At 52.6% G+C, this 12,300-nt stretch overlaps 1 protein-coding gene across 1 annotated transcript; it reads right to left on the reverse strand.

The window, feature by feature from the left end:
• Positions 1-1,033: 1,033 nt before the first annotated feature.
• On the reverse strand, positions 1,034-6,518 carry SNAPIN (SNAP associated protein). The gene is made up of 4 exons (XM_072114022.1): positions 6,338-6,518; positions 2,570-2,616; positions 2,378-2,496; positions 1,034-1,542 (listed from the first exon to the last, which is right to left on the reverse strand). The coding sequence occupies exons 1-4, from the start codon at positions 6,439-6,441 to the stop codon at positions 1,438-1,440; spliced, it is 375 nt and encodes a 124-aa protein (XP_071970123.1). The 5' UTR covers positions 6,442-6,518; the 3' UTR covers positions 1,034-1,437.
• Between the last annotated feature and the right edge of the window lie 5,782 nt (positions 6,519-12,300).

Consider the following 12,300-nt stretch of genomic DNA (forward strand, 5'->3'; position numbering starts at 1 on the left):
GTGTGACTCGCTGCAGAGAAATCAGCTCCCTCATCCCCCCTCCTTCAGGAATGAGACAGACATTGGCTGTGTGTGACTCGCTAAAGAGGAATCAGCTCCCTCATCCCCCTCCTTCAGGAATGAGACAGACATTGGCTGTGTGTGACTCGCTGAAGAGAAATCAGCTCCCTCATCCCCCCTCCTTCAGGAATGAGACAGACATTGGCTGTGTGTGACTAGCTGCAGAGAATTCAGCTCCCTCATCCCCCCCCTCCTTCAGGTATGAGACAGACATTGGCTGTGTGTGACTCGCTAAAGAGAAATCAGCTCCCTCATCCCCCCTCCTTCAGGAATGAGACAGACATTGGCTGTGTGTGACTCACTGAAGAGGAATCAGCTCCCTCATCCCCCCTCCTTCAGGAATGAGACAGACATTGGCTGTGTGTGACTCACTGAAGAGGAATCAGCTCCCTCATCCCCCCTCCTTCAGGTATGAGACAGACATTTGCTGTGTGTGACTCGCTAAAGAGAAATCAGCTCCCTCATCCCCCCTCCTTCAGGAATGAGACAGACATTGGCTGTGTGTGACTCACTGAAGAGGAATCAGCTCCCTCATCCCCCCTCCTTCAGGAATGAGACAGACATTGGCTGTGTGTGACTCACTGAAGAGGAATCAGCTCCCTCATCCCCCCTCCTTCAGGTATGAGACAGACATTTGCTGTGTGTGACTCACTGAAGAGGAATCAGCTCCCTCATCCCCCCTCTTTCAGGTATGAGACAGACATTTGCTCTGTGTGATTTGCTGAAGAGAAATCCGTTCCCTCGTTCCCAGCGGACGGCTTGCCCTCTACACAGGGACTATCCTCATCCTACGACCTCCTGAAGAACATGATGCTGGTCACTGACAGTGGAGATGAGATCTTATAGACCATAAGTATAACACAAGATAAGTACCCCCCCCCCCCCTTATGCTGGAGATGTAGAGGAGGGAGGACCCCATTACAGGGAGGAGACGTCGCTGCCCGATATAGAGAACATTTATTGCAGATTATAGGAGATGGCGACACAAATGTGATGATAAAGCATCTATATAACTAGCCCCTCCCCCTCACACAGTGCCCGCCCCCGCTGTGTATCACCCGCCTTCTTGTTGCCATTGTCCGTTCATGATGAGACAAGCTGTAAGGGCTCTGCCCGATGGAACATTTGCATACTCCGCCCCTGAAAGGTCTCTGAAGCTCCACCCCCTGCTGGGGATTAACCAATGGGATGCTGAGATGGGGCGGTGTCAATGTGTCATGCATGGCTATGAGAGTCTGGTGGGTGGAGCGGTGGCACCTGGCGCCTCAATCCTGGCTGCGTCGGGTTTGGACCCCAGAACATTGCGCCCGTTGCGCTGGAAACATCCTCTGCTGATGTCATTCGCAGCTCAGCTCCGAAGCTCCTCCCCCTGCGGCCTCACTTATTGGGGGAGGTCTGGGAATGGTGGGCCCCCGCCTCCAGCATGGCTCTCCTCCGCGCCGTCTCCTTGGCCACGCTGTGGTTAAGACGCCGCAGACGCTCCTGTCACAAAGCAGAGACAACCATGAGGCCGGGCGGCAGTTAGGAAGGGCGCCCTACCCAGAGACACAGGTGAGAGTATGAAGGGGCACCCTACCCAGAGGCACAGGTGAGAGTATGAAGGGGCACCCTACCCAGAGGCACAGGTGAGAGTATGAAGGGCACCCTACCCAGAGGCACAGGTGAGGGTATGAAGGGTGCCCTACCCAGAGGCACAGGTGAGAGTATGAAGGGGCACCCTACCCAGAGGCACAGGTGAGAGTATGAAGGGGCACCCTACCCAGAGGCACAGGTGAGAGTATGAAGGGGCACCCTACCCAGAGGCACAGGTGAGAGTATGAAGGGGCACCCTACCCAGAGGCACAGGTGAGAGTATGAAGGGGCACCCTACCCAGAGGCACAGGTGAGAGTATGAAGGGGCACCCTACCCAGAGGCACAGGTGAGAGTATGAAGGGCGCCCTACCCAGAAGCACAGGTGAGAGTATGAAGGGGCACCCTACCCAGAGGCACAGGTGAGAGTATGAAGGGGCACCCTACCCAGAGGCACAGGTGAGAGTATGAAGGGGCACCCTACCCAGAGGCACAGGTGAGAGTATGAAGGGGCACCCTACCCAGAGGCACAGGTGAGAGTATGAAGGGGCACCCTACCCAGAGGCACAGGTGAGAGTATGAAGGGGCACCCTACCCAGAGGCACAGGTGAGAGTATGAAGGGCGCCCTACCCAGAGGCACAGGTGAGAGTATGAAGGGGCACCCTACCCAGAGGCACAGGCGAGGGCATGAAGGGGCACCCCACCCCGGGTATGGGTGAGGGTATACAGGGGCACCACTCTGGTACCTGTGCATTTTGCAGGATGTTATTCACCAGCACCACCCGGCGTCGGGCGTTGAGCAGTTTCTTCACGTACGGGTCCAGGTCCAGCGCCACCTTCTGGTCCTCATTGATCTTACACAGCTCTGTGGGGGAAAGATGGCGGTCAGCGAGGCAGCACTCCCTGATGACATCACAGCACAGGCACCGCCCACTCACCTGACGCCAGGTTGTCAATGTGCTCCCGGAGGTCCACCTGACTCTCCCTGCAAAGAGAACGGAGCGTGAGGGGGGCGGCACCCAAATATAGGGGGAGGGGCTCAGTAAAGGGGGAGTGGTGTCCTGTATTAGGGGAGGAGCTCAGTATTGGGGGAGGGGTGTCCTGTATTGGCGGAGGAGCTCAGTATAGAGGAGGGGTGTCCAGTACTAGGGGAGGAGCTCAGTATAGAGGAGGGGTGTCCTGTACTAGGGGAGGAGCTCAGTATAGAGGAGGGGTGTCCAGTACTAGGGGAGGAGCTCAGTATAGAGGAGGGGTGTCCTGTACTAGGGGAGGAGCTCAGTATAGAGGAGGGGTGTCCCGTACTAGGGGAGGAGCTCAGTATAGAGGAGGGGTGTCCTGTACTAGGGGAGGAGCTCAGTATAGAGGAGGGGTGTCCTGTACTAGTGGAGGAGCTCAGTATAGAGGAGGGGTGTCCTGTACTAGGGGAGGAGCTCAGTATAGAGGAGGGGTGTCCTGTACTAGGGGAGGAGCTCAGTATAGAGGAGGGGTGTCCTGTACTAGGGGAGGAGCTCAGTATAGAGGAGGGGTGTCCTGTACTAGGGGAGGAGCTCAGTATAGAGGAGGGGTGTCCTGTACTAGGGGAGGAGCTCAGTGAAGAGGAGGGGTGTTCTGCATTAGGGGAGAAGCTCAGTATAGAGGAGGGGTGTCCTGTACTAGGGGAGGAGCTCAGTATAGAGGAGGGGTGTCCTGTATTGGGGAGGAGCTCAGAATAGGAGGAGGGGTGTCCTGTATTAGGGGAGGAGCGTCCTGTATTGGGGGAGGAGCTCAGAATAGGGGGGGGTGTCCTGTACTAGGGGAGGAGCTCAGTGTAGAGGAGGGGTGTCCTGTACTAGGGGAGGAGCTCAGTATAGAGGAGGGGTGTCCTGTACTAGGGGAGGAGCTCAGTGTAGAGGAGGGGTGTTCTGCATTAGGGGAGAAGCTCAGTATAGGGGGAGGAGTGTCCTGTATTGGGGAGGAGCTCAGAATAGGAGGAGGGGTGTCCTGTATTAGGGGAGGAGCGTCCTGTATTGGGGGAGGAGCTCAGAATAGGGGGGGGGGGTGTCCTGTATTGGGGAGGAGCTCAGAATAGGAGGAGGGGTGTTCTGTATTAGGGGAGGAGCTCAGTTAACGGGGAGGGGTGTCCTGTATTGGGGGAGGAGCTCAGTAAAGGGGGAGGGGTGTCTTGTTTTGGGGGAGGAGCTCAGTATAGGAGGAGGGGTTTTCTGTATTGGGGAGGAGCTCAGTATAAAGGAGGGGTGTCTTGTATTGGGGAGGAGCTCAGTATAGGGGGAGGGGTGTTCTGTATTAGGGGAGGAGCTCAGTATAGAGGAGGGGTGTCCTGTACTAGGGGAGGAGCTCAGTATAGAGGAGGGGTGTCCTGTACTAGGGGAGGAGCTCAGTATAGAGGAGGGGTGTCCTGTACTAGGGGAGGAGCTCAGTATAGAGGAGGGGTGTCCTGTACTAGGGGAGGAGCTCAGTATAGAGGAGGGGTGTCCTGTACTAGGGGAGGAGCTCAGTATAGAGGAGGGGTGTCCTGTACTAGGGGAGGAGCTCAGTATAGAGGAGGGGTGTCCTGTACTAGGGGAGGAGCTCAGTATAGAGGAGGGGTGTCCTGTACTAGGGGAGGAGCTCAGTGAAGAGGAGGGGTGTTCTGCATTAGGGGAGAAGCTCAGTATAGAGGAGGGGTGTCCTGTATTGGGGAGGAGCTCAGAATAGGAGGAGGGGTGTCCGGTATTAGGGGAGGAGCGTCCTGTATTGGGGGAGGAGCTCAGAATAGGGGGGGGGGTGTCCTGTACTAGGGGAGGAGCTCAGTGTAGAGGAGGGGTGTCCTGTACTAGGGGAGGAGCTCAGTATAGAGGAGGGGTGTCCTGTACTAGGGGAGGAGCTCAGTGTAGAGGAGGGGTGTCCTGTACTAGGGGAGGAGCTCAGTATAGAGGAGGGGTGTACAGTACTAGGGGAGGAGCTCAGTGTAGAGGAGGGGTGTTCTGCATTAGGGGAGAAGCTCAGTATAGAGGAGGGGTGTCCAGTACTAGGGGAGGAGCTCAGTATAGAGGAGGGGTGTCCTGTACTAGGGGAGGAGCTCAGTGTAGAGGAGGGGTGTCCTGTACTAGGGGAGGAGCTCAGTATAGAGGAGGGGTGTCCTGTACTAGGGGAGGAGCTCAGTGTAGAGGAGGGGTGTTCTGCATTAGGGGAGAAGCTCAGTATAGAGGAGGGGTGTCCTGTACTAGGGGAGGAGCTCAGTATAGAGGAGGGGTGTCCTGTATTGGGGAGGAGCTCAGAATAGGAGGAGGGGTGTCCTGTATTAGGGGAGGAGCGTCCTGTATTGGGGGAGGAGCTCAGAATAGGGGGGGGGTGTCCTGTACTAGGGGAGGAGCTCAGTGTAGAGGAGGGGTGTCCTGTACTAGGGGAGGAGCTCAGTATAGAGGAGGGGTGTCCTGTACTAGGGGAGGAGCTCAGTGTAGAGGAGGGGTGTTCTGCATTAGGGGAGAAGCTCAGTATAGGGGGAGGAGTGTCCTGTATTGGGGAGGAGCTCAGAATAGGAGGAGGGGTGTCCTGTATTAGGGGAGGAGCGTCCTGTATTGGGGGAGGAGCTCAGAATAGGGGGGGGGGGGGTGTCCTGTATTGGGGAGGAGCTCAGAATAGGAGGAGGGGTGTTCTGTATTAGGGGAGGAGCTCAGTTAACGGGGAGAGGTGTCCTGTATTGGGGGAGGAGCTCAGTAAAGGGGGAGGGGTGTCTTGTTTTGGGGGAGGAGCTCAGTATAGGAGGAGGGGTTTTCTGTATTGGGGAGGAGCTCAGTATAAAGGAGGGGTGTCTTGTATTGGGGAGGAATTCAGTATAGGGGGAGTGGTGTTCTGTATTAGGGGAGGAGCTCAGTACACAGCGACGGGTGCCCTGCATTAAGGGAGGAGCTCAGTATAGGGGGAGGAGCTCAGTATAGGGGGAGGGGTGTCCTGTATTGGGGAGGAGCTCAGTATAGGGGAGGGGCGTCCTGTATTGGGGAAGGATCTCAGTATAGGGGGAGCAGTGTCCTGTATTAGGGGAGGAGTTCAGTATAAGGGGAGGAGTGTCCTGTATTGGGGGAGGAGCTCAGAATAGGAGGAGGGGTGTTCTGTATTAGGGGAGGAGCTCAGTACACGGGGAGGGGTGTCCTGTATTGCGGGAGGAGCTCAGTAAAGGGGGAGGGGTGTCTTGTTTTGGGGGAGGAGCTCAGTATAGGAGGAGGGGTTTTCTGTATTGGGGAGGAGCTCAGTATAAAGGAGGGGTGTCTTGTATTGGGGAGGAGCTCAGTATAGGGGGAGGGATGTTCTGTATTAGGGGAGGGGGTGTCCTGTATTAGGGGAGGAGCTCATTAAAAGGGAAGGAGTGTCCTGTATTGGAGGAGGAGTGTCCTGTATTGGGGGAGGAGCTCAGCATAGGGGGAGCAGTGTCCTGTATAGGGGAGGAGCTCAGTATAGGGGGAGGGGTGTCCTGTATTGGGGAGGAGCTCAGTATAGGGGGAGGGCTGTTTGTATTAGGGGAGGGGCGTCTTGAATTGGGGGAGGGGTTCCTGTATTAGGGGAGGAGCTCAGTATAAGGTGAGGAGTGTCCTGTATTGGAGGAGGAGTGTCCTGTATTGGGGGAGGAGCTCAGCATAGGGGGAGCAGTGTCCTGTATAGGGGAGGAGCTCAGTATAAGGGGTAGGGGTGTCCTATAATGGGGGTACAGCTCAGTACTGGGGTCCCCGCACCTCACAGCATGGACGTGGGAGTCTAGCTGCTGCACGGCCGGCTTCAGGAGCTCGAGCAGTCCCTCCGCGAACACGTCCCGCCCCGGAGACACCGGCGCCGCCATCCTACACCGAGCCGGAAGTGACGTCACCTCCCAACACCCGGGGCCGCCGCCTCATCGCGGTAGCAGAACTATCCGGCCGCTAGAGGGCGCTCAGCACTCTGTCTCCTGCACCGCCGCCATCTTCCCGGAGCCGGCCGCATCTGCCGTGAGACACTCAGTCTCCGGAAATATGGCGGCGGCGCCCGGACACCGCGACAGAAAACAGAGAGGATCTTATCCTCCATGTACAGGAGGCTGCCCCGAGCAGATGGAGGTCACATGACCCTCATCACCTGACAGGAAAATAATCCCGCCAAAAGGAAAAGAATAATTATTAATGTAGAGAGAGAGACACGCCCTGGGCCGCAGACGGGGATTTTGTGACGATTTTTAACTTCCAAAATAAGGATGCACTGACCCCGTCCTGGGGCCTAGGATAGTGGCGCATCCTTCATACAGTGATACTTTGGGGTGCGGGATGCAACCCAATATTTACCTCTGGTTGCTATAGGTTACAGGGACCTTCCCATGGCGATTATTCCCGGTTATTACAACATGGTATTTTTGCACGGTTTTCAAGAGAAACACATGCGATCGGGTTATTAATCGCATGCGTTTCCACAGGTAACGCATATGCGATCGGCCCGAGCCCCGCCCACTGTGCGCTAGCATCACGTTATGAACGCGACGATAGCGGAACGTGTGAACGCGCCCTCAGACTCAGGACTTTGAAAGGTCCTGCAATGGCTCTTGTGTGCACATGTAATGAGAGCAGGAACAGATGTACAAGGATTTCTCTGAATAAAATATTGTGGGTGGTTTGGGTGGCCATGGACCCCGGCTACTGCCCGATCTGCCCGTATTATAATCCACATTGCTTTGATAAGTAGAATTGCTCAAAAGTTATAACCATACAAAGCCACGCAAGTCAGAATACAATCTGTCTACGTCCTTAAGGGGTTAAACTCGTTCTCAATTGAATATTTTTTTTATTAGTAGCAGCAATGCACATCAGGGTGGGAGCAGAGGCAGGTCTGAAGCAAAACGTGGTCGGTAGTGAGGAGGAGGAGACGTGTGAGGATTATATAGAGCTGTGATCACATGAGGAGGAGGAGGAGGAGACGTGTGAGGATTATATAGAGCTGTGATCACATGAGGAGGAGACGTGTGAGGATTATATAGAGCTGTGATCACATGAGGAGGAGGAGGAGACGTGTGAGGATTATATAGAGCTGTGATCACATGAGGAGGAGGAGGAGACGTGTGAGGATTATATAGAGCTGTGATCACATGAGGAGGAGGAGGAGGAGACGTGTGAGGATTATATAGAGCTGTGATCACATGAGGAGGAGGAGACGTGTGAGGATTATATAGAGCTGTGATCACATGAGGAGGAGACGTGTGAGGATTATATAGAGCTGTGATCACATGAGGAGGAGGAGGAGACGTGTGAGGATTATATAGAGCTGTGATCACATGAGGAGGAGGAGGAGACGTGTGAGGATTATATAGAGCTGTGATCACATGAGGAGGAGGAGGAGGAGACGTGTGAGGATTATATAGAGCTGTGATCACATGAGGAGGAGGAGACGTGTGAGGATTATATAGAGCTGTGATCACATGAGGAGGAGGAGGAGACGTGTGAGGATTATATAGAGCTGTGATCACATGAGGAGGAGGAGGAGACGTGTGAGGATTATATAGAGCTGTGATCACATGAGGAGGAGGAGACGTGTGAGGATTATATAGAGCTGTGATCACATGAGGAGGAGGAGGAGACGTGTGAGGATTATATAGAGCTGTGATCACATGAGGAGGAGGAGGAGACGTGTGAGGATTATATAGAGCTGTAATCACATGAGGAGTAGGAGGAGACGTGTGAGGATTATATAGAGCTGTGATCACATGAGGAGGAGGAGACGTGTGAGGATTATATAGAGCTGTGATCACATGAGGAGGAGGAGGAGGAGACGTGTGAGGATTATATAGAGCTGTGATCACATGAGGAGGAGGAGGAGACGTGTGAGGATTATATAGAGTTGTGATCACATGAGGAGGAGGAGGAGGAGACGTGTGAGGATTATATAGAGCTGTGATCACATGAGGAGGAGGAGGAGACGTGTGAGGATTATATAGAGCTGTGATCACATGAGGAGGAGGAGGAGGAGACGTGTGAGGATTATATAGAGCTGTGATCACATGAGGAGGAGGAGGAGACGTGTGAGGATTATATAGAGCTGTGATCACATGAGGAGGAGGAGACGTGTGAGGATTATATAGAGCTGTGATCACATGAGGAGGAGGAGGAGACGTGTGAGGATTATATAGAGCTGTGATCACATGAGGAGGAGGAGGAGGAGACGTGTGAGGATTATATAGAGCTGTGATCACATGAGGAGGAGGAGGAGACGTGTGAGGATTATATAGAGCTGTGATCACATGAGGAGGAGGAGGAGACGTGTGAGGATTATATAGAGCTGTGATCACATGAGGAGGAGGAGGAGGAGACGTGTGAGGATTATATAGAGCTGTGATCACATGAGGAGGAGGAGACGTGTGAGGATTATATAGAGCTGTGATCACATGAGGAGGAGACGTGTGAGGATTATATAGAGCTGTGATCACATGAGGAGGAGGAGGAGACGTGTGAGGATTATATAGAGCTGTGATCACATGAGGAGGAGGAGGAGACGTGTGAGGATTATATAGAGCTGTGATCACATGAGGAGGAGGAGGAGGAGACGTGTGAGGATTATATAGAGCTGTGATCACATGAGGAGGAGGAGACGTGTGAGGATTATATAGAGCTGTGATCACATGAGGAGGAGGAGACGTGTGAGGATTATATAGAGCTGTGATCACATGAGGAGGAGGAGGAGACGTGTGAGGATTATATAGAGCTGTGATCACATGAGGAGGAGGAGGAGACGTGTGAGGATTATATAGAGCTGTGATCACATGAGGAGGAGGAGACGTGTGAGGATTATATAGAGCTGTGATCACATGAGGAGGAGGAGGAGACGTGTGAGGATTATATAGAGCTGTGATCACATGAGGAGGAGGAGGAGACGTGTGAGGATTATATAGAGCTGTAATCACATGAGGAGTAGGAGGAGACGTGTGAGGATTATATAGAGCTGTGATCACATGAGGAGGAGGAGACGTGTGAGGATTATATAGAGCTGTGATCACATGAGGAGGAGGAGGAGGAGACGTGTGAGGATTATATAGAGCTGTGATCACATGAGGAGGAGGAGGAGACGTGTGAGGATTATATAGAGTTGTGATCACATGAGGAGGAGGAGGAGGAGACGTGTGAGGATTATATAGAGCTGTGATCACATGAGGAGGAGGAGGAGACGTGTGAGGATTATATAGAGCTGTGATCACATGAGGAGGAGGAGGAGGAGACGTGTGAGGATTATATAGAGCTGTGATCACATGAGGAGGAGGAGGAGACGTGTGAGGATTATATAGAGCTGTGATCACATGAGGAGGAGGAGACGTGTGAGGATTATATAGAGCTGTGATCACATGAGGAGGAGGAGGAGACGTGTGAGGATTATATAGAGCTGTGATCACATGAGGAGGAGGAGGAGGAGACGTGTGAGGATTATATAGAGCTGTGATCACATGAGGAGGAGGAGACGTGTGAGGATTATATAGAGCTGTGATCACATGAAGAGGAGGAGGAGACGTGTGAGGATTATATAGAGCTGTGATCACATGAGGAGGAGGAGGAGGAGACGTGTGAGGATTATATAGAGCTGTAATCACATGAGGAGGAGGAGGAGACGTGTGAGGATTATATAGAGCTGTGATCACATGAGGAGGAGGAGACGTGTGAGGATTATATAGAGCTGTGATCACATGAGGAGGAGGAGACGTGTGAGGATTATATAGAGCTGTGATCACATGAGGAGGAGGAGACGTGTGAGGATTATATAGAGCTGTGATCACATGAGGAGGAGGAGACGTGTGAGGATTATATAGAGTTGTGATCACATGAGGAGGAGGAGGAGGAGACGTGTGAGGATTATATAGAGCTGTGATCACATGAGGAGGAGGAGGAGACGTGTGAGGATTATATAGAGCTGTGATCACATGAGGAGGAGGAGGAGACGTGTGAGGATTATATAGAGCTGTGATCACATGAGGAGGAGGAGGAGGAGACGTGTGAGGATTATATAGAGCTGTGATCACATGAGGAGGAGGAGGAGACGTGTGAGGATTATATAGAGCTGTGATCACATGAGGAGGAGGAGACGTGTGAGGATTATATAGAGCTGTGATCACATGAGGAGGAGGAGGAGGAGACGTGTGAGAATTATATAGAGCTGTGATCACATGAGGAGGAGGAGACGTGTGAGGATTATATAGAGCTGTGATCACATGAGGAGGAGGAGACGTGTGAGGATTATATAGAGTTGTGATCACATGAGGAGGAGGAGGAGGAGACGTGTGAGGATTATATAGAGCTGTGATCACATGAGGAGGAGGAGGAGACGTGTGAGGATTATATAGAGCTGTGATCACATGAGGAGGAGGAGGAGACGTGTGAGGATTATATAGAGCTGTGATCACATGAGGAGGAGGAGACGTGTGAGGATTATATAGAGCTGTGATCACATGAGGAGGAGGAGGAGACGTGTGAGGATTATATAGAGCTGTGATCACATGAGGAGGAGGAGACGTGTGAGGATTATATAGAGCTGTAATCACATGAGGAGGAGGAGGAGACGTGTGAGGATTATATAGAGCTGTGATCACATGAGGAGGAGGAGGAGACGTGTGAGGATTATATAGAGCTGTGATCACATGAGGAGGAGGAGGAGACGTGTGAGGATTATATAGAGCTGTAATCACATGAGGAGGAGGAGGAGACGTGTGAGGATTATATAGAGCTGTGATCACATGAGGAGGAGGAGACGTGTGAGGATTATATAGAGCTGTGATCACATGAGGAGGAGGAGGAGGAGACGTGTGAGGATTATATAGAGCTCTGATCACATGAGGAGGAGGAGACGTGTGAGGATTATATAGAGCTGTGATCACATGAGGAGGAGGAGACGTGTGAGGATTATATAGAGCTGTGATCACATGAGGAGGAGGAGACGTGTGAGGATTATATAGAGCTGTGATCACATGAGGAGGAGGAGGAGACGTGTGAGGATTATATAGAGCTGTGATCACATGAGGAGGAGGAGGAGACGTGTGAGGATTATATAGAGCTGTGATCACATGAGGAGGAGGAGACGTGTGAGGATTATATAGAGCTGTGATCACATGAGGAGGAGGAGGAGACGTGTGAGGATTATATAGAGCTGTGATCACATGAGGAGGAGGAGGAGGAGACGTGTGAGGATTATATAGAGCTGTGATCACATGAGGAGGAGACGTGTGAGGAGTATATAGAGCTGTGATCACATGAGGAGGAGGAGGAGACGTGTGAGGATTATATAGAGCTGTGATCACATGAGGAGGAGGAGGAGACGTGTGAGGATTATATAGAGCTGTGATCACATGAGGAGGAGGAGGAGACGTGTGAGGATTATATAGAGCTGTGATCACATGAGGAGGAGGAGACGTGTGAGGATTATATAGAGCTGTGATCACATGAGGAGGAGGAGACGTGTGAGGATTATATAGAGCTGTGATCACATGAGGAGGAGGAGACGTGTGAGGATTATATAGAGCTGTGATCACATGAGGAGGAGGAGGAGACGTGTGAGGATTATATAGAGCTGTGATCACATGAGGAGGAGGAGGAGACGTGTGAGGATTATATAGAGCTGTGATCACATGAGGAGGAGGAGGAGACGTGTGAGGATTATATAGAGCTGTGATCACATGAGGAGGAGGAGGAAGAGACGTGTGAGG

The sequence above is a fragment of the Engystomops pustulosus genome, chromosome 7, assembly GCF_040894005.1.
Source record: "Engystomops pustulosus chromosome 7, aEngPut4.maternal, whole genome shotgun sequence".
Lineage (NCBI taxonomy): Eukaryota > Metazoa > Chordata > Amphibia > Anura > Leptodactylidae > Engystomops > Engystomops pustulosus.

Bases quoted from the DNA above. Each gene is read 5' to 3' on its own strand.
- SNAPIN (XM_072114022.1), bottom strand. From the start codon at position 6,441: ATGGCGGCGCCGGTGTCTCCGGGGCGGGACGTGTTCGCGGAGGGACTG. The intron at 2,497-2,569 runs GTGAGTGGGCGG...TTTCCCCCACAG, and splicing joins CATTGACAACCTGGCGTCAG to AGCTGTGTAAGATCAATGAG. The intron at 1,543-2,377 runs GTACCAGAGTGG...GCTTTGTGACAG, and splicing joins ACATCCTGCAAAATGCACAG to GAGCGTCTGCGGCGTCTTAA.